At 54.8% G+C, this 18,576-nt stretch overlaps 1 protein-coding gene across 2 annotated transcripts; it reads left to right on the forward strand.

Moving 5' to 3' along the window:
* Positions 1-12,359: 12,359 nt before the first annotated feature.
* TFEB (transcription factor EB) lies at positions 12,360-18,238 on the forward strand (the record flags this gene model as incomplete). 2 transcript variants are annotated; one of them, XM_084228351.1, is made up of 8 exons in its annotated part: positions 12,360-12,614; positions 12,703-12,957; positions 13,406-13,483; positions 15,147-15,267; positions 15,359-15,415; positions 15,839-15,914; positions 16,534-16,681; positions 17,750-18,238. In XM_084228351.1, 8 exons carry the CDS (start codon positions 12,375-12,377, stop codon positions 18,236-18,238), a joined length of 1,464 nt encoding a protein of 487 aa, XP_084084477.1. The 2 variants fall into 2 exon arrangements, with proteins under 2 accessions (XP_084084477.1, XP_084084478.1); XM_084228352.1 differs by lacking the exon at positions 12,703-12,957 and having other exon boundaries at positions 12,375-12,614.
* Positions 18,239-18,576: the final 338 nt, after the last annotated feature.

Genomic DNA, 18,576 nt, shown 5'->3' on the forward strand with positions numbered 1-18,576 from the left:
CCCACCTCGGCTTCCTGGCCCGTAGTCAGGGCTGTTTGCTCAGGTTCACAGAGGGATTCAGAAAGCCCTTGCCTGTCCCTTCTCTGGCCAACACGGGCCTGCCCCTCCCTGCTGTCTCCTCCCACCCGGTGACCAGGCCCTCCACCCCCAACACCCCGGGCGGCAAGTAAAGTGACTTTAACTTATCTGGGAGCCTAGTTCAAGTGCAGATTCTGCCTTAGTCAGTTTGGGAATTTCTAATCAGCTCGCAGGGGAGCTGGTGCCAGTGGCTGGTGCTTTGACGGCGAGGATGTCAAAGGCTTTCTTGCACCTCCACCCCAATTAGGGGCTCTGCTTCCCCAGGCTGAGGACTGGCACTCTGAGACCAGCCCTCTGGTGCCAGGACAGTGCTTTGAGACAGGTGGCATTTCTGCCATCCTGTTTTACAGATGGGGAGACTCAGGTGCTGCGAGGTTAAGAGCCTGTCCTAGGTCACACAGTAGGTTAGTCAGACTTGAACTCTGGTCTGTCAGTGTCTAGAGGATATGCCTGAGGAGGAGGAGATGCAGCCCAGGGTAGGTGGAGCTGTCAGAGAAGCGACCACAGGGGTGGGGGTGGGGGCAACTCTGGGTGGCTGGGATGGGGAAGGAGAGGGATTGCCTTGAGGGGAAGGACTGAATCAAGGATAGTTCTGGAAGAGGTTAAACTGAGTGGGGCTGGTGTCCTGCCCCACCTGCCTAGCCCAGCTGTCCACTACATGGCCTAAGGCGCCTCCCTGGCCTCAGGCCCTTCCCTGACAGACTGCCACCTTGGTACTCCCTGCACTTACCAGCCTGTGCAGGCAGCGGGTGGGTGTGCAAGCTCCCAGGCCAGGCACTCCAGTTCCACTGCCTGCCTGCGGTGTGATGTTGGGTGTGTGTTCAGCCTGTCTGTGCCTCGGTTGCTCTCTTTGCGAGATGGGTGTTCGGGGTTGTTTGAGGATTAAATCAGTACTCTGTATCTCTGTATCAAGTCAGAACAATGTCAGGTGCGTAGTAAGCACTCAGTGGCTGTACCTGGGAGATGGTGGGCTCTCTGCTGTGAACCAAATGCAATCCTCGATGCTCTCAGATGGTTTTTTTCTTTCCCCTTCCCCTCTCCCCAATGTCTTCTTTTATTTAGCAAAGCCTGGTTGCTTCAGGTTATAAAGAGGTTATTTTCAAAGTACTCAGAGCAGATTAAACTCTTAGAAAGGAAGTCAAAGTGTAGTTCATTGCAGGGGATGAGCCAAGCTCCTGGGAGATTAGAGAGGCTGGCACGGGGCTGGGGCAGCCAGGATGAAGGAGAGGAGGTCCCCAGAGTAGGAGGCGGGCAGGGGGCACTTACGGGCCTGGGGCCTCAGTGGCTTGGACCCTGGGCTGGAATTGGAGGGAAGCCTGGGACCAGGAACCAGAAGCTACTATGTGTGCCGGCTGTGTGCTCCTCTGTGTCCCCTGCGCTGCGTTCTCTCTCCGCCCAAGTCGATGAACCTTCCCTGCCCCAGCAGCTGACGGAAAGACTAGGCTGTGGGTCACTCTCTCTCCAGGAGATAAAAAAGCAAAGGCAGCCTAATGCCACCACCACTCTGGAGAAGGAATTCTTGAGTGTTGGCAGCAGCAGAAGTGACAGTGAAGAGAAACACCTTGCCTCCTTCCCAGCCCTGTAGTCCACACACCTGGCCTTGCCACATCTGTGCTGCCCAGGCTCTCGGCATGCCTGCACAGAGTGGGAAGGCCTGTCAGGGGGTCCACCTGGCCCTGTGCATGACCAGCCAATAATCTAAGGTCTGGAGGGGGGACAGGACTTGGCTGAGATCACACAGCTGGGCACAGTATGGTAGCAGGATGCAGTTGTTTCTATCCTGTCTGCCTGTGGGTATCATCTGAGGCTTCTGTGCTGGACCTGTGGAACTGTGGGACCCCTTTCAGATTCATTCCTGAGGGTCAAAGTGTTAGGCCGCAAATCCATGGTGACTCAGTAACCAATCAAGCAGTCTTGAGCCTTGTCTTCTCTGGTGGGGGGGTATTGCTGTGGGCTCACCTAGCATCCACAGAAACTTGGCTGATATTTCCTTAGTCGGGAGAGGGGAGAAGGTTGGCTGAGGTGGATGGGAGGTCAGCAGGGGCTCAGGGCCCCATCTTAAGCCCCTTCCCTTACCCTTTAGGCCCCTTTACCATTTGAGAGCCAGCTATAGGCTAATCCCTACCCCCACCCACTCCACATTTCTGCTGCAGTCCAGAACCAGATCCCTGGCCCATGTAATCACATTTCTGTCCAGCTGGCTTGATGTAATTCCCTGCTGAGGCCCTCTCATTGCCCACATTAACTGCCTCAGTGAGCTTCAGATATATAGTCTCCAGAGCCCCTGGGCACGGATCAGTCTTAGCTGTTTAGCAGAAGAGTATCTTCAGGCCAATGGGGCTTGGGGCATCTGGGAGGGTCAAGGTCTGGCTAGGTGTCTCTGGGGCCCTCTGTAGGATTCACTAAGGGCAACATGGTGGCGGGGGGCGGGGTTTGGCCACCCACCCAAGAGAGACCTGGACTGGCCTCCCTATTTCATTGTGTCCTTGCAGTGTGACCTTGCATGGGTTACTTAACCTTCCTGAGTCTCGGTTTTCTCATGTGCCAGAGGTGCAGTTTGTCCAGTGAGGTGTTTGTGGAAGATGCGTGAGCTCTGACCATGGGTCACGTGCTCAGGCAGTGTCTGGCCCATAGCCGGGACTTCCAGTGCTTGTGGGATGAGTATCCGGGCACTAATTGAACATGTGTTGGGCCACTGGAAAACCAGCCTTGGAGGACCCTAAGTCTCCATTCGGAAAGTCTGATGGGTGGGATGGGGTAGAGTTTCCACAGATGAAAGCGATTTCGGTGGAAGTTTCCTTGTAGCTGGATGACAAGGAAAAAAAAAAAACAGAGAACAAAATAGTATGGCCCCAGGCAGGATGCTCAGGTAGATGGAATGTCAGGGGTGATGAGTACAGGGGTACAAGGGAAAATGAGGGGTTTCAGTCCCCCTGCCCCACTCCAATCTAGGAAATAAATGGGTGCAGGATGAAGTAATGTACATGCACACATGCATGAGAGACAGCCTGCCTATGTGGCTGGGCTGCATCTTTGCATATCACAAAGTTAGACACTCCCAGGTCCTTTATAACTCTCCTTCGCAGACCCCCAGTATATGTCCTCTCATTCCCCAATGCTTGGTGGCAGTGCCCTAGGGCAGACCTCATGCCAGGGTCCAGCTGGTCCCTATGGGATGGGATGGGCGTTTCTCTGTACTGGGATTGCCTTTGAAGTTGTTCCTTTGCTGCACAATTGCCTTGCCTTGGGCCAGCAGGCTGGCCAGCCAGGAGGCGCCTGCTCCCACCCTTCCTGTGGGCCTGACTGTGGGCACCGGAGGCCGCTGAGCAGGCTGGGAGCTCCTTGGCTGTCTAGTGCCTCCTCTCTCTTCCTTTACCTCTTCCATACCTTCTGCCTGAGTCCAGAAATTTAAGAACAAGTCCCTGACCAGCATCACCCTCTAGCTCTGCAGCATTCTGCGGTGGGTCCTGGAATGGAGCATGCCCCGGGTTTGAGTCTGGCTCTGCTCCATTGATGCGTATTGTACAGATCACCCTTTGAAGACTTGGCCTCCTCTGTAACTCACTATCTGTTTCCCAATCTTTATTCATCACAAACAGGGGTTTGATCAGCCTGCACAAACTGTTACAGGGCAACTCCACTGTGAAATGGGTTGGCCTGACTGTGGGTCCTCAACCTTGTACCTGAAAGGGACTTATAATGAGACTCAACTGCAAGTACACACAAAAAAGGGTAATAAAGGTTTTTCGTTTTGTTTTGTTTTGTTTTTACAAAAAGGGGAAATGAAGAAAGGAATAACTCAAGGGAGAAAAAGAGATAAATTGGTGAATGTGTCCTACTAGTTCCGCTGAGCTGGGACCCCAATAGCACTCCGAAAGCTGGTGAAAAACCATGGAGCCCTAAGGCCCACTTGTCTGGCTGCTTAACTCCACCCTCAGTTCCTGGCAATTCTCCCTTTGGTGGTGATGACATTAAGAGATTTGTAGTCCTTGGTGTCTTGGACCTCTTTGGTTTGGGGTGGGGGTGGGGGTCCATAAAACCTGTTTGTGGAGTTCGTTCCAAGAGTGTTCCCACTTGGCTGAATCATTGTGTTGCACGGAAGATGCAGAGAACCACGTCCTGCCTGAACAGCTTGTAGATGCTGTACGAGGTCAGGTACACTCACCCTTGGGGACAGAGATCAGACTGGAGGTTCCTTCTAGGGGAACAGGGTGGAGTCCTGGAAGGCACTCTCTGGGATGATAGAGATATTCTCCACCTTGTTGTAGGTAGTGATTACTAAGGGGTATGCGCCTGTAAAAATTCATGGAGATACACACTTCAAATTTGTCCATTTTGCTGGGATAAATTAAACCGCAATAAAAAGGAAAAAGACCAATACATTAAAGTAAAAATGTCAAAAGCATGGACCACTTTCTACATTACCGCTCCTGGTACCAAGTACCTTCTAATCAAACAGTGCACACTCACCAGCGGTGAGTCATGTGTTTTTGTCAATACTGGAAGCAGCCAGGGTCCTCACCGTAGCTTCATGGCCACCCAGTGACCCACTGCAGCTAATGCACTAACAGCCCCTACCTCTAGGTCTCTCCCGGTGCAGGCACTGGCCTAAGTGCTCGGCTTACTCATGAGCTCAATGAACCCAAAGGTGGGGCATCGTTACCCACTCGCCTCTTCCCAAGCACTGCGGTGAAAAGAAAATCTTTTAAAACCTGAGGTTTTTAGAGAGGAAACAAAGAGGGTTACTTGGTAAAAGTGGGCCCAAGGCCTTTCTGCCCTGGGTGGGGGCCTTGATAATGGGGTGTGTGTGTATGTGTGAGTGTGTGTGTTGTAGGGGGCCCTTTTGAAAAAGAAATTTAAGCAGATCATCATGAGGGAACTCATCCAGTGGTGCCCCCAGTAGAGGTGGACAAGTGGCAGGAGTGGAGGCATCTCCCCTATGCCCACGCGCAGAGGGCTCTGCACCCACCATCCCGACTTAGGTCACAGCAGCGCTGAGGGAGGAGTGGCCCAGCTGCGGAGCCCCGCTTGACTGACAGACTGTAGCTAGGCCCGGCTGAGACTTGATCCCAAGCATTGTGATGCCCAGTGCCGAGCATCTTGTGGACAGGACTGCGCGCTCCGTGGGAGCTTGTGATGCCTATGGCCCCCGCTGTGTTGTGTCCAAGTCCACTGATGCCTCCCAAACCCTCTCCCAGGCTCCTGCAGGGACCCGTGACCACCTTGGTAATTTGGTGTGCCTTGTCCTAAAGTGTGGAGACAGTGTGGATTGTTGTTTCCTGATTCACTGGGCCTTTCTCTGTTACCCTCTGCCTCGGGGAAGAGAAAGCAAAGCACAAACCTGGAATCTTTCCCTCTCTTTCCTTCCCCAGGCTGCAGACTCACCCGGAGGTCACGGGGTGCTTCCCCCTACCCCAGGAGCCTTGGCACCTATTGGGAATAGTGGTCATTCGATTTCCCTTCTGCCGCCACCCGGCAGCTCCTGCACAAGTGGCGGTTTGCAACAGGCTGGATCAGAGGAAAACATCTTCCGACCACAGAGGCTCGGAATGTAATAAATGGCTTAAACAGGCGTCCCTGCCGCTGGGCTCACACACTTTGTTGTTTCAGCCGCCAGACACGTGTTTTTCTGGGAATACAGGAAATTATCTCTGCCCTTTGAGGAAGGGCAGAATTTTTTCTGCCTGTGTTGGGGGATTCCATACTATTTCATTGCCCTGGGCACCTGTGTCCCCCAGATTGGGTGGGAGGATTGACTGCTAAAACCCTTCAACTGTAGGGAGGCTTTTTGAGTAGGGATCCTTAAAATAATATGTGGCAATCCTCGCCCCAAGTGGCGGGACCAAGGCCAAGCTGTCAGCCCCAGGGTGAGGGTAGAGCCAGCATCGCCATTAATTCTGTGACTTTTGATAAGTGACAACCTCTCTCTGCCTGTTTCCTCGTCTGTCGAGAGGGGACAGTGCTGCTACTCACAGGGAGTGATTGTGGCCATTAAATATGGTGCTTTGAACAATACCCGGCACAGGGTAAGCACCCCAAAGCATTCGCTATTAATATAAAGTGCTTTTCCCATTTAGAAAGATAGACAGCATTCCAAGAGATAAAAAGCCACTCATGAAGGCATCATCCAAAGGACTCTAATATTTTTGGTCATTTCCTCTCAAGAGGTTTTTCTATACATATTTATAGATGTTGATGATCAGATTTTATATACAAATTTGCATCCTACTTTTTGTCACTTGACATATCCCTATATTAACATTTGTAATCAGGAATAATACATCATAACTTGTTCAACCATCCTATTGGTGAACATTGAGATTATTTTTGAATTTTCTCTGTATAATACCTGATGGGCATCTATGCATAACTGCCTTTTCTGCATTTAGAATTACTTCCTTGGATACTGGATATTTTTTGTTGCATTTTCCAGTTCCTAGTGGGTATGTTTTTAAGGCTTTGACATGTTGCCAAATTGCTTTTCCAAAGTCGTACGAAGCCACAGTTGCAAAGGCATTTGAAAGTCATGGCCGCACTTGTGTGTCTGTAATCCTCCCAACTCTTCTTTAAGGTCTGTCCTCACTCTCATGTCCATTTTTTAAAAAAGATTTATTTATTTATGCATACGAGAACTGGGGTACAGGCCAGAGGTGTGGGGGGCTGAGAGAATTCACCAGAGACAGAGTGGGGAACAGAACAGGTGGATTGACTGAAATACCCTGCTGAAGGGAGCAGCGGGGATGTCAGGAGAGGTCTGCTGTGCCATGTGGGTAACCTCCCTGGCTGGGGATCAAACCTGTGCTGTAGGGGATCGAACTCGTGCTGCAGTGACTGTGGATAGCTTCATAGTGTTGCATCTTAACCCCTTGTGCCACCAGGGAGGCCCCTCATGCCCATTTTTAATGAAACACACAGAGAAAAGTACACAAATTGTGAGTGAGCAGCTGGATGAATTTTCATAGCCTAATCACTCCCAAGTCACCGGCACCTGCATCAAGTTCCAGAATATTCCCAGTGCCCCACCCCAAGCTGCCCTGCACCCTTTCCAGCCCTTGCCCCAGGGGCAATGAGGATCCTGACTTCTAAGACAGAAGATCCATTTGTCTGTTTGGGAACTTTAGACACACAGCTCCTGCTGTCTGCTCCCACTGTTCAACCTGACTTCCAGGAGAGCCCTGGGGTTGCATGCAGCATTTAGGTTTGGGTGGACCAGCATTTCTCTGTCCACCTCCCTGTTGATTTGGGCGTTTTCCAGCATGGGCTGCTGTGGCCATGCTAGTATGTGTGCTCCGTGAGCACAGGGTGCTTTTCTCTGCTGGCTAATGGACTTTGTGTGTTGTCTGTTTCCTGTTCCAGAAAGCAGACAAATCCCAGGGTAGCTCAGGCCCCACAAGCAGTTAAAGGGACCTGCCTCGGCAACGAAAGGCTTGAGGGGCACAGCATGAAGACCGAAGGCTCAAGTCTGGGGATGGAGCAGAAACCACCCTTTTAGGTCCAACTGGCGGGTGGCAGCTGCTCCTGGCCCTATTCCTTTGGTGGCCACTTAGTGCCCTCCCTCAGGGTTGGCTGGCCTAACAAGCTTTCGCTGAGCAGGACAGGGCTGGAGGGAATCCCCCTTTGGACATGATTGGATCTACAAGCTGCCTGACTTTCTTTCCCCTTGTGTTGAAAGAGTCATCAGAGCAGTACATATTCACGTAGAGTTAAGTGCTTTGCAAGTGGAATGAGAAATTATGCAAACTCCTGAACGAGCCCCCATTCCACCCCCAGAGGCACAACCATTCTGAATAGCTTGGGGGGCTGGCTTGGAGTCTGGAATAGTGGATAAAGACTGGGGCCTGTGTTCACGCTCCATCTGCTGCTCCTCAGCTGTGTAACTGTGGGCAAGTTACTTCACCTCTCTGGGCTTCAGTTTCTTCCTCATAATTGGGAACAGCCTCATAGGGCTTTTGTGAAAAACAGATAAGTTAATATTTTGAAAAGCTCATGGACCAGCCCTGACACAGGACAAGCATTCAAGAAGCATTGAGCTGCCAGTATTGTTATCCCCCTTGTCTTTTCTACACATGTATTCATTTCCTGCCTAAATGGGCTTAGGCTGTACATTTTATTCTGCAGTTTGCTTTTTCCACGCATGCTCTATCTTTGATCACTTTCTTTTATGTGGGACTTTCTTGTTCAGGTTCTATTTCTCCTGGCCTTTCTCTCCTGGAGTCCAGTACTTTCTCCCCAGCTTGCCCCTCTGTGTCCCCAGGAAAGCTTCAAACCAGCCTGTTCATACTGAGGTGTAAATGACGGATATGAGGCCCACACAGGTGGTGTGGAACCACTGCTGCCCGTGACCAGAGGAACTCATGGTTTTGGAGGGTACCCAGTATCCACCTGTTACTAATGACCTCAGGGGCAGCTGGGCAAGTTCCCCACTCTCTGGAGGCTCCTTGCATCCTCACAGCCACTCTGGGGGCAGGTGATGTTATTGGCCCCATTTTACTGAGGAGGAACTGAGTCCCAGAGAGGCTAAGGGGCTTTCTCTAGATCACTCAGCCCATCACTCAGCCCGCAGAGCGGGCCCAGTTGCTCACGTTGGACTGCCAAGCCCCCTTTGGTCTCCAGTAAGCTGGAACCTGGATTCAGCTTAGGGCAGCTATAGAGTCAGGTGGGAGGTTCTGGATGAACAGTGGCAGAAGGTGGCTGGTGGGTTCTGGGGTGCAGATGCTTCCACTGAAACTTTAGCCCTTGAAATGCTTTCTATGGGACGAGGGAGGGGCAGTAATTCTCTGGGAAATTAGATCAACTGGATCCCTCGGGAAGTGTTACTTGGTGATGAAGGCCGGGAACCTCCCTGTCCCTGGTGGGCCCTTTCCTGGCCTGGCAGGTCTGGAGGTCAGATGGTGGGAAGGGGCCTTGGGGCATTTTGGTTCTTTCTCCGGTACCTTCTCTCAGCTCTTCCTGGGCCCTGGGGGTGGGGCTTGGGGGCTGGGGGCACTGCAAGTGGACCCTCAGCCTTTGAAAGTGAGCAGGTGCATTTGAGGCTGAAGGGGCCTCGCCTGGAACACCCTATCTTCCCCGGAATCCCCTCAAGCCCCTCTCTGAACCACCCATCCACCCCTCCCAGGCCAACTCAGAGCAAGGGTTGTGTGTGGGGGAGCACCAGGGGAGGAGGTTGGGACTTTGCCAGAGGAAGTGGCTGGGGAAGGCGGGGGGGGGGGGGGGGGTTGGGGGGTTGGGGGGGTTGGGGGGGGTGGGATGCTTGACAGCTTTGACAGTGGAGATGGGAGTGGAAAGCCTGGCTCTGCCTTGCCACCCAGCCACCCTCTCTCGGAGGACTGGAGACAGGCTAAGACTGAGAGGTCCAGACCTGTGCCATTCACAATGCCCCAAAATCCTCTTCCAGGAGGCTCCCACAGACTTGTAGCAGGCATGGGACAGGGATTCCTGCATCCATTTTGCAAATGAGCAAACTGAGGCTGGTGTGACCCGTGAGAGTCTTAACAGGGCCTAGAACAGTTCTCACAGCAAAGCCAGCTGTGGCCCAGCCGAGGACAGACGCCTGCCCTTGTCAGAGAAACAAAAGTCTTGTTCTCCTGCAGTCCTCCCAGTGCTGCCTGGCACTGCCAGGCCCAATGCCCACATGCCCACCCCAGGGGCCAACTGAAGTCAGATTGTTCCTGAGGAGGCGGGTTCCCAGCACTGTGTGTGAGTGTGCGTGTAGGGGTGCAGCTGCGAGGGGAGCTGGCTGGCCTGGGTTGGAGCCCATGAGGTCTGTAGGGCTGGTATGCATAGTGGGGAAAGACAGGCTATCCCTCTGTGGCACATGGGTGGGGGCTGCAGCTGTGTCCCTGCCACAGGACAGAGAAGGCGAGTGGGGGCTTCTGCTCCCTTCTCCTTGGGGACTATTAGAAGCTGGGCACAGACCCCTGGGGCCCAGGCTTCCTGGTGGGGGGTGAGAAAAGGGAGGAAGGTTGGAGAGGTGAGGGCCCCTGAGCACTCCCACCAAGGCCGATGGAGCTTCCAGCTTTGTAAGGGAGCAGCTGTGCTGGTAGAGGGGCCCTGGGCTGAGGTCAGGTGGCTTGGGCTCCATTCCTGGCCCTGAAGGAACCATACACGCAACCTGGCTGGGCCCTTCCCCAGCTCTGCCTGGTGGTCTCCAAACCTCTCCTTCCTCCCTAGCATGGGCTCAAAACTGACTGGCTGGGGTTGGGTCTTCCTGCTGCAAGTTCTTAACTCCTCTGTCTCTGTTTCTCATCTTTGAGAGAAAAAGAGTCGCCCAAACTAGCACATCGATGGGGTCGTTTGAGGTTAAAGTGCTTGGAACAGTGCCCAGTACACAGTAAATACTCAAATAAATACAAATTAGCATTATTACTATGATCTGATGCTTTTCATTGAATCTTCCAGTATCTTCCACTGGTGCCAAGTTAGTCAGATGTCTGGCATTAGGCAGACCCCATCAGCCTATGCTGCTTTCCTTGCCACCCCCAGACGTCTGGGTCTCATTCTCTTAGCACCTTGGGGAGCAGTTCTGGCCTGTGGCATACAGTGGTTAGCTTACCCTGCTAATCTTATGCTTTTTCATTACTCACTCACTCACTCACTCACTCACTCACTCACTCACTCACTCACTCAGTCTACCCAGAGCCATGCTCTCGTAGGATGACATTATTTTCATAAAATGTTTCTCACCAGCCTTCTGAAGTAGAAACTGTTCACAGACAAGGAAAGTAAGGCTCAGATAGGTTAAGTGCCTTGCCCAAGGCCGCAGAGCAAGGAAATGGAAGAGTTGGGATTTATCTCCGCCTTTGCCTTGTTTAATAACATTGCTGAAACTTGAAGTTATATTGCCTTTTACGATATCCCTGATCCTATATCGGGATCCTGCTAGGACCTCTGAGGAGTCTGTGTACCCCCCAGGGGCCCTGCACCTTTCAGAGTTTCAGTCCAGGTGGGAGGAACCTTGGAAATAACCAGGTTCAACCCTTTCATTTTGTGCATTGGGGTGCAGGCCCAGTGAGGGGAAGGGATGTGCCCAGTGAGGGAGAGAATGGGCCCAGGTGTAGGACTCATTCTACCCTGTCTTCCCACCTTCTAGACTATGCCCCCCTGCCAACCCCCACCCCCACCCGCATCCCACTGAGACACATCCAAGACCAGAGCTGGATAGTGGGAGGCCTTCCCTGTGCCCTGAAGCAGTCCATTCTGCACACTCATGCTTCCAGTGGCCTAGGGACTTGCCTTTCTAGTTTACTACACCACAGGTCCACAGCTCAGTGACTACAGTGGCTTTGCTGTGTCCCCAGTATCTGCTTCTGACATAGTAATCATTCCCAGTGCACATTCATCCTGCAGCTGTCAGGTCCCAGGCCCTGGGCTAGAGGCAGGGAACAAACAAAAAGGAGACAAACAAAAGGTCTGTCCTCAGGCACCTGCATTCCTAGGGAGATATACTAGAATGAAAGAGCAAGCAAAAATGCATCAGATTTAAGATCGTGATAGTGGTGTGGGGAAATCTGAAAGTGGGGTAGGCACAGGGAATGTGTATGTGTGTGGGTTGTGGGGAGGGTCAGGTAGGGATTTTGCAGTTTTCAAATAGGGTGCTCGTGGAAGGCCTCCATAAGAAAGTGACATGTGAGCCTTGGAGCAGGTGAAAGAGTAAGCCCTGATGGTATCTTGGCGAAAGGCATCCCAGGTAGAAGGAAGAGCGTGTGCAAAAGCCCTGAGGTTAGAGGATGCCTGGTGTGTGCAAAGAGGCTGGTGGTGTGACCAGAGCAGATGGAACATGGGGAGAGTGGGAGGAGCTGGGGTTAGAGGGGACCATGAGGTTGGGACAGATCCTAGACGACCTCTCATAGTTAGGAGTTTGCCTTTTACTCTGGATGAGTGGGAGCCATGCAGAGTTCTGAGCAGGGGGGAGGATGGAATTTGACTTAGGTTTTAACAGGATCCTTCTAATTCCTGAGTTGCCAGTTGAATGTTATGGGGCAAGACCAGAGTTTGTCTGGACTTTCAGAGGCTTCTTCAGGAAGCCATAGATAGAGGCTGGGCCCACACTGCTGGCAGAGACGACGTGGTGGCAGGACGGGTATTTGAGGTCAGATCAGATGGGGTCACCGTGGGGCATGAAAGAAAGAGGTTGAGCTTGACTCCAACCTTGGGTGGCTGGTCAGCTGCAATGAATGAAGAAGAGGGGCCCCTCTAGGAAAACCTGGGCTCCAGTTTCAGCTCTGTCACCCACTTGCTTGGAGACCTTGCCTCACAATCTGCTCCCCATCCACAGGGAGCCCCCACCAGCAGCCGCCATGGCGTCGCGCATCGGGCTGCGCATGCAGCTCATGCGGGAGCAGGCGCAACAGGAGGAGCAGCGGGAGCGCATGCAGCAGCAGGCCGTTATGCATTATATGCAGCAGCAGCAGCAGCAGCAGCAGCAGCAGCAGCAGCAGCAGCAGCAGCAGCAGCAGCTAGGAGGGCCACCCACCCCTGCCATCAACACTCCTGTGCACTTCCAGTCTCCGCCACCTGTGCCCGGGGAGGTGCTGAAGGTAGGGCCTGCCCCCCACACCCTCCTACCTGTGCACCACTCCACTGGTCTAAGACTCATTTGAGCCCTCGCCTTCTCCCTCCCTACAGGTTCAGTCCTACCTGGAGAACCCCACCTCCTACCACCTGCAGCAGTCCCGGGACCAGAAGGTGCGGGAGTACCTGTCTGAGACCTATGGGAACAAGTTCGCTGCCCACATCAGCCCTGCGCAGGGCTCCCCAAAGCCCCTGCCGGCCGCCTCTCCCGGGGTGCGGGCCGGACACGTGTTGTCTTCCTCAGCTGGCAACAGTGCTCCCAACAGCCCCATGGCCATGCTGAACATTGGCTCCAACCCCGAGAGGGAGGTGAGTGAGGAGCTGGCCCCTGGGGGCCAGCAGCGGCTGGGCTGGGGGCCTGTGTTCCTGGGGCGCCTAGTCTTATGGCAGAAGTGAGGTGAAGTGCACCCTTGGGGGCTCCAGTCTGAGGAGAGGCCCACAGTCTCACAGGAGAAACATCATTGTGAGTTCTGGAAACACTGTTAGGGAGAAATGGGAGAGCCCAGCACATCTGCAGGGCCCTGTCCAGACAGAAGGTATCTAAAGGAATCTCCCCAGCCAGCTTGGCTCCTTGGGAAGAGCCCTGGCCTGGCCGGGGGCCCTGTGGGACTTGGCAGCACATTCTGGGCATTCTCTCTGGGCCTGTTTCTTTCAACCACAGATAAGCAGGTTGGGGGAGGTGGACTCCAACCTTCGGTCAGTGGCTGTCCAGCCCTTCTCCTGGTGGGCCTCCTCAGCCGGGTTCTCTCTCTTTCAGTTTGATGTCATCGACAACATTATGTGTCTGGACAATGTCCTGGGCTACATCAACCCTGAAACTCAGATGCCCAATACGGTACTGTTTGCCAGGGCGGGTGGGCGTGGCACAGCGAAGGGGCAGAGGTCCTGCAGAGACTCTGAGCCTGGAGATGGAGGGGTTCCTGCAGCCAGCGGGGGCAGGGGCCTGCATCCCACTGCAGAGAGTGGCTGCCATCAAGTCCTGTGATGGGGGCCCAGGCCAAGCAGAATTAAGAATCCAGAGAGGCACGCCTCAGCCTGTGTGCATGAGGGGGCTCCCGTGGGGAGAGGTGGCTGGGCAGTGGGGGGAGGTTCCTGAGGTGGGGTGAGGGCAGGGCAGGAGGCACTGGCACTGGGCTTCTGGGAGTGGGGGTGCAGAAGAGCATTCTTGGCGGGGGAGGTGTGACACAGGATGGCCTGGAGTTGATGAATCCCTTTGGGGTCTGGGGCACCCCCCCTTACAAGGCTACAGCCCAGTGGGCAAAGACCTGTGTCTCATTCTGGGGCTAGTGACATGGGGTTGACTGTCCCTTCCCTCTAGAGGGCTCCTGGCAGCACGGTAACTCTCTGGGCCTCTGGGGAAGAGGTGGGGTGACAGGTGGGAAGGAGCCAGACTTGGAATCAAGAGGTCTGGCTTCTGGCTTTGGTTATGATTTTAGGAAGTCCCTCAATCTTTCTGAGCCCCAATTTCCTCTGCTACAAAATGGGGATAATGCCTTCTATGCACAGGGTTGTGGGGAGGTTAGATAAAGAAAGAAATTGGGGGCAAGCTCTGCATCAGGGTGACAGGTTTTTACAGGGAGAGGAGGAATTGCTGGTGCCCTAACCCTTTTCTGGAGTTCCTGCACCTTAGCTGCTCACTCTTGGCCCCTATTACTCCATTCCTAGCCCTGGCCCAGTAGGGTCTGAAGCTGCCACTCTGAGGAAAGTCCCCGGGGCACAATCCCCACTGCCCAGTGGCTCGGCAGCAGCGAGCCAGGCCCAGCTGAGTCCAAAACCAAGAGGCACAGTGAGGGAGGGCACACGTGTCCTCTCCGGTTACCGTACCTGGTCAGTTCTGGGCCCGTGGCTGCTTGGTGTGTTTCTCTGGCAATAGCTGGGGAGACCTCTCCAGAGCTCAGCTCTGCCCCCGTTAGAACCCTGTTTAATCCCACTAGCTGCTCTTTGCAAAATACCGGTCTCACTACCATTGGAACCCGGCACTTCAGGATCCAGCCCTGGCTCCTTCCTGCAGCTTGAGCTGCTGGTGACTCCACCCTCTGTCCAGTCCCTCTTTGCTCAGCCGTCCCTCCTGCCCGTAGATCTTTCCTCACATCTCTGCTCAGGACTCAATTCAAATTCCACATCCTCCCAGAAAACCTTCCAGAAAACTGCAGACTCATTAGGTGCCCCACCCAGGCCTCCCATGCCCTGGGGAGTTCTCCTCTCACAGCTATCACCTGGCCTCTCCGGTCCTGCCACCCTGGGGTGGTTGTGCCCTGAGGGCAGGGGCTAACTCTTAATCAGCTCTGGAGCCTAAAGTGCCGGGTGAAAGACCAGGGTTAAGTCCCATGTCCCTGTGCTGGCAGCAGGCCCCTGAGCTCCGAGACTGCACGGGAGATACCTGGACAGTTTCCTGGGTGCTCCTGGGAATGGCTGTTTCCTGAACGATGGGACCTGGAGCCAGGCCCCCACAGAGAAAGGGCTGCTTACAGCGCCCCTCTCCCCACCTCACCCCACAGCTGCCCCTGTCCAGCAGCCACCTGACCGTGTACAGTGGGGACCCCCAGGTCACAGCCTCCCTGGTGGGCGTCACCAGCAGCTCCTGCCCCGCTGACCTGACCCAGAAGCGAGAGCTCACAGGTACCTCGGCCCTGCCTCCCCAGCCCCAGGCTCCCCGGAGTCTCCCTCTTCTCCCTCCCTCCCAGCTTCTCTTTCCTCCCCTGGCCTCCAGATGCTGAAAGCCGAGCCCTGGCCAAGGAGCGGCAGAAGAAAGACAATCACAACCTGAGTGAGTGGGCCAGCCCTTCTGCCACCGCCCCCCACTTTCCCACTGCCCCCCTCCTCCCTTACCTGGTGGCTAAACAGCCACTCTGGAACCTGCTCAGGTTCTAAGAGGCATAGTCCCCAAGGCTTAAACCCCCATGCCGTCCCTTAGCCCTCTTTAGGAGGGGTGGAGAGGGGCTCTGGGAACTGAGTCCTGGAAGGAGTCCTAGGCTGTTGGAAGGGCCCTCCCCCAGGCACCTCTGGGTGCTGTGTGATCAGGACCCATTCTGCCTCCATGAGCCCTGTACCTGGCTCGCACTCGACCCCCATAGAAATCCCAATTTGTTGGTCACCCATTTTGTCCAGAAGGCCTGGGCTGGGTCCTTCTCCCCAGGGTGGGGCGGTTCCCATCCCCCTAATTGCTCCCTCTGGAATCTGTTACCTGTAGTTGAAAGGAGACGGAGGTTCAACATCAACGACCGCATCAAGGAGTTGGGGATGCTGATCCCCAAGGCCAACGACCTGTGAGTGGGCTCTGGGGGGGAGGGCAGGGCAGGTGAGGGCAGCAGCTGACAATTATATCCACACCCAGCCAGGCTTATTGCCAGGGGGGATGGGATGGGAAGACAATCCCGTCCTTGCTGCCTTCTAGGGGCTTATCTATTTGAGAAAAGAAGATCCCTCCCTTTCCTAAATCAGGAAAGTTCCAGGCAGATGTCCCGGAAGTGAGGCTGGGGTCTAGGGACTTCCTGGAGGAGGAGTCATGCTGGAAAAGCATGCCCTGGGCACTGGACTGGTGCAAAGGTGGTCCTGGGGTCGGGTAGTGACAAGCAGAGGCAGGCATGGGTTTTGGTGGTAGGAATGAAGGCCTGAGGAAGGAGGCTGTTCCAAATTCAAATTGCTGGGCTCCTAGGATTAGTGAGGTCAGGGGTGGCAGTGACTTCACCTGGGAGGGCCTGTTCTGCCCAGATGGAGATCTGCACTCCTCCATAGGCCGGGGCTGGCCAGATCCGGGGTTGTAGACAAGGCTGGAACAGGAGACAGCCTTCTGGAACCAATACAGGGTTTTAATTCCCCCCACCGAGCACAAGGCAGTTCTTGGTGCACCTCTCAGCATGCACCCCGATTCTGCTCGGCCTGCAGGGATGTGCGCTGGAACAAGGGCACCATCCTCAAGGCCTCTGTGGATTACATCCGGAGGATGCAGAAGGACCTGCAGAAGTCCCGGGAGCTGGAGAACCACTCTCGGCGCCTGGAGATGACCAACAAGCAGCTCTGGCTCCGTATCCAGGTCTGGTCCCTGCCCTTGGATTTCTTGGGGTGCTCTGACCCCTGACCTGGCTCCTGACCCCAGGGCCATGAAGCCCATAACAAGGGAGGATGTATCAGTCAGGATGTTAGGGTTTGGAAACAATCTGCAGCAACTTTAAAGCAACGAATATCAGCTGCAGGTTCTGTTCTGTGAGGCCTCAGCCTGGGGCCCAGGCAGATGCACAGGCACAGCTGGAGCTGGCTCGCAAAGCCATGCGTCACTCTTAAGGGGACACTGGTCCCTTCCACTCATATTTTCTTGCTCAATGCAAGGTCATGCCCACATCTAACCCCAAGGGGGCAGGAAGGTGCAGACCTCCCAAGTGTAGGGGGAACTACAGTCCAGACCATAGCTTGAGGGAGGGGAAACTTTCTGAGAACTCAGTCCTCAGGCGCTTACGTCTCCGTGTGAACAGCACAGAGTAATGTCACCAACCTCAAACCTCAGTGGTGAGCCTTTGGGCCCACTGGCCTGTGAACCCATTAAGGACCGTGACTATTGGTGGGTAGTGCCAGGGACCAGTAAGGAGCAAATGAAGAACAGAGGCCTGGGAGAGCCCACCCCTGGCGGAAGCCGTGGGTGCCAGTCCTCTCGCCCATTTTGGACCTGCAGCTGGTTATCTATACGAGGGTCACTGGACTGAAGCTTTGAACCATTTCTGATTATTTTTCATGTAGCTCATACAGCTTCCACCACAACCCAGCACACATGATCAAAAGCAAAGCTTCCTGAAGGAACACTCATCCTTAATAGATGCAGCGCATTCTGATAACAGTCTAGTCTAGGCAAGTCTATTTCAACTGAAAAAAAGTGGAGAGAACTGGTCAGGCCCACTGCAGCGGTTTCACAACCTGCTAATGAGTCGCAACTTGTAGTTTGAAAAACCACTGGTCTAGACGATAGAGCCGCCCAGTGCCTTCTTCCAGCTGAGACGTTTTGTGGTCTAGGGTGCCGCAAGGGCGGGGGGTGTGAGGGCTGCGGTCGGGGTCTGCGGGGCAGCTGGTACCCACGGGTGTGTGCCCCAACCTGTGTCTGCCCCCTCTGCAGGAGCTGGAGATGCAGGCTCGTGTGCACGGCCTTCCCACCACCTCCCCGTCGGGCATGAACATGGCTGAGCTGGCCCAGCAGGTGGTGAAACAGGAGCTACCCAGCGAGGAGGACCCTGCGGAGGCCCTGCTGTTGGGGGCTGAGGTCCCCGACCCTGAGCCAATGCCGGCTCTGCCCCCCCAGGCCCCGCTGCCCCCGCCAGCCCAGCCGCCTCAACCACCATCCCCATTCCATCACCTGGACTTCAGCCACAGCCTGAGCTTTGGAGGCGGGGGTGACGAAGGGCCCCCCAGCTACCCCGAACCTGTGGGGCCAGAGCATGGCTCCTTGTTCCCCACCCTGTCCAAGAAGGATCTGGACCTCATGCTCATGGATGACTCATTGCTACCACTGGCCTCCGACCCCCTTTTCTCCACCATGTCCCCTGAGGCCTCAAAGGCCAGCAGCCGCCGGAGCAGCTTCAGCATGGAGGAGGGTGATGTGCTGTGACCCTGGCTGCCTCCATGCCAGGGAGTGGGCAGGCCTGGGGCTGGGGGGCCCGGCACCTCCTGCCTACCCTCCAGGCTGCACTTGTGTGTGAAGTAGCCACCTGCCCTGCCTCACTCCTTCCCGTTGGCCCCCTGTTTGGACTTAGTGCCTACTTGGCAGACTGTGGGGTCAGGTGAAGCCCCCGCCCGGCTCGGCATCCCCCAGGAGTGACCCTCTTGAGGGTGGGCATGATGAAGCCTCAAGCCAACCCCCAGAGGTGAAGTTGTGAGGGAAGAGAGGGAACAGTGTGCTAGGTAAGCTCCGGGGGTTCCTATCTTCTCAGTCTGATTCCCCCTCCC

Source organism: Talpa europaea (assembly GCF_964194135.1).
Source record: "Talpa europaea genome assembly, chromosome: 2".
Classification (NCBI taxonomy): domain Eukaryota; kingdom Metazoa; phylum Chordata; class Mammalia; order Eulipotyphla; family Talpidae; genus Talpa; species Talpa europaea.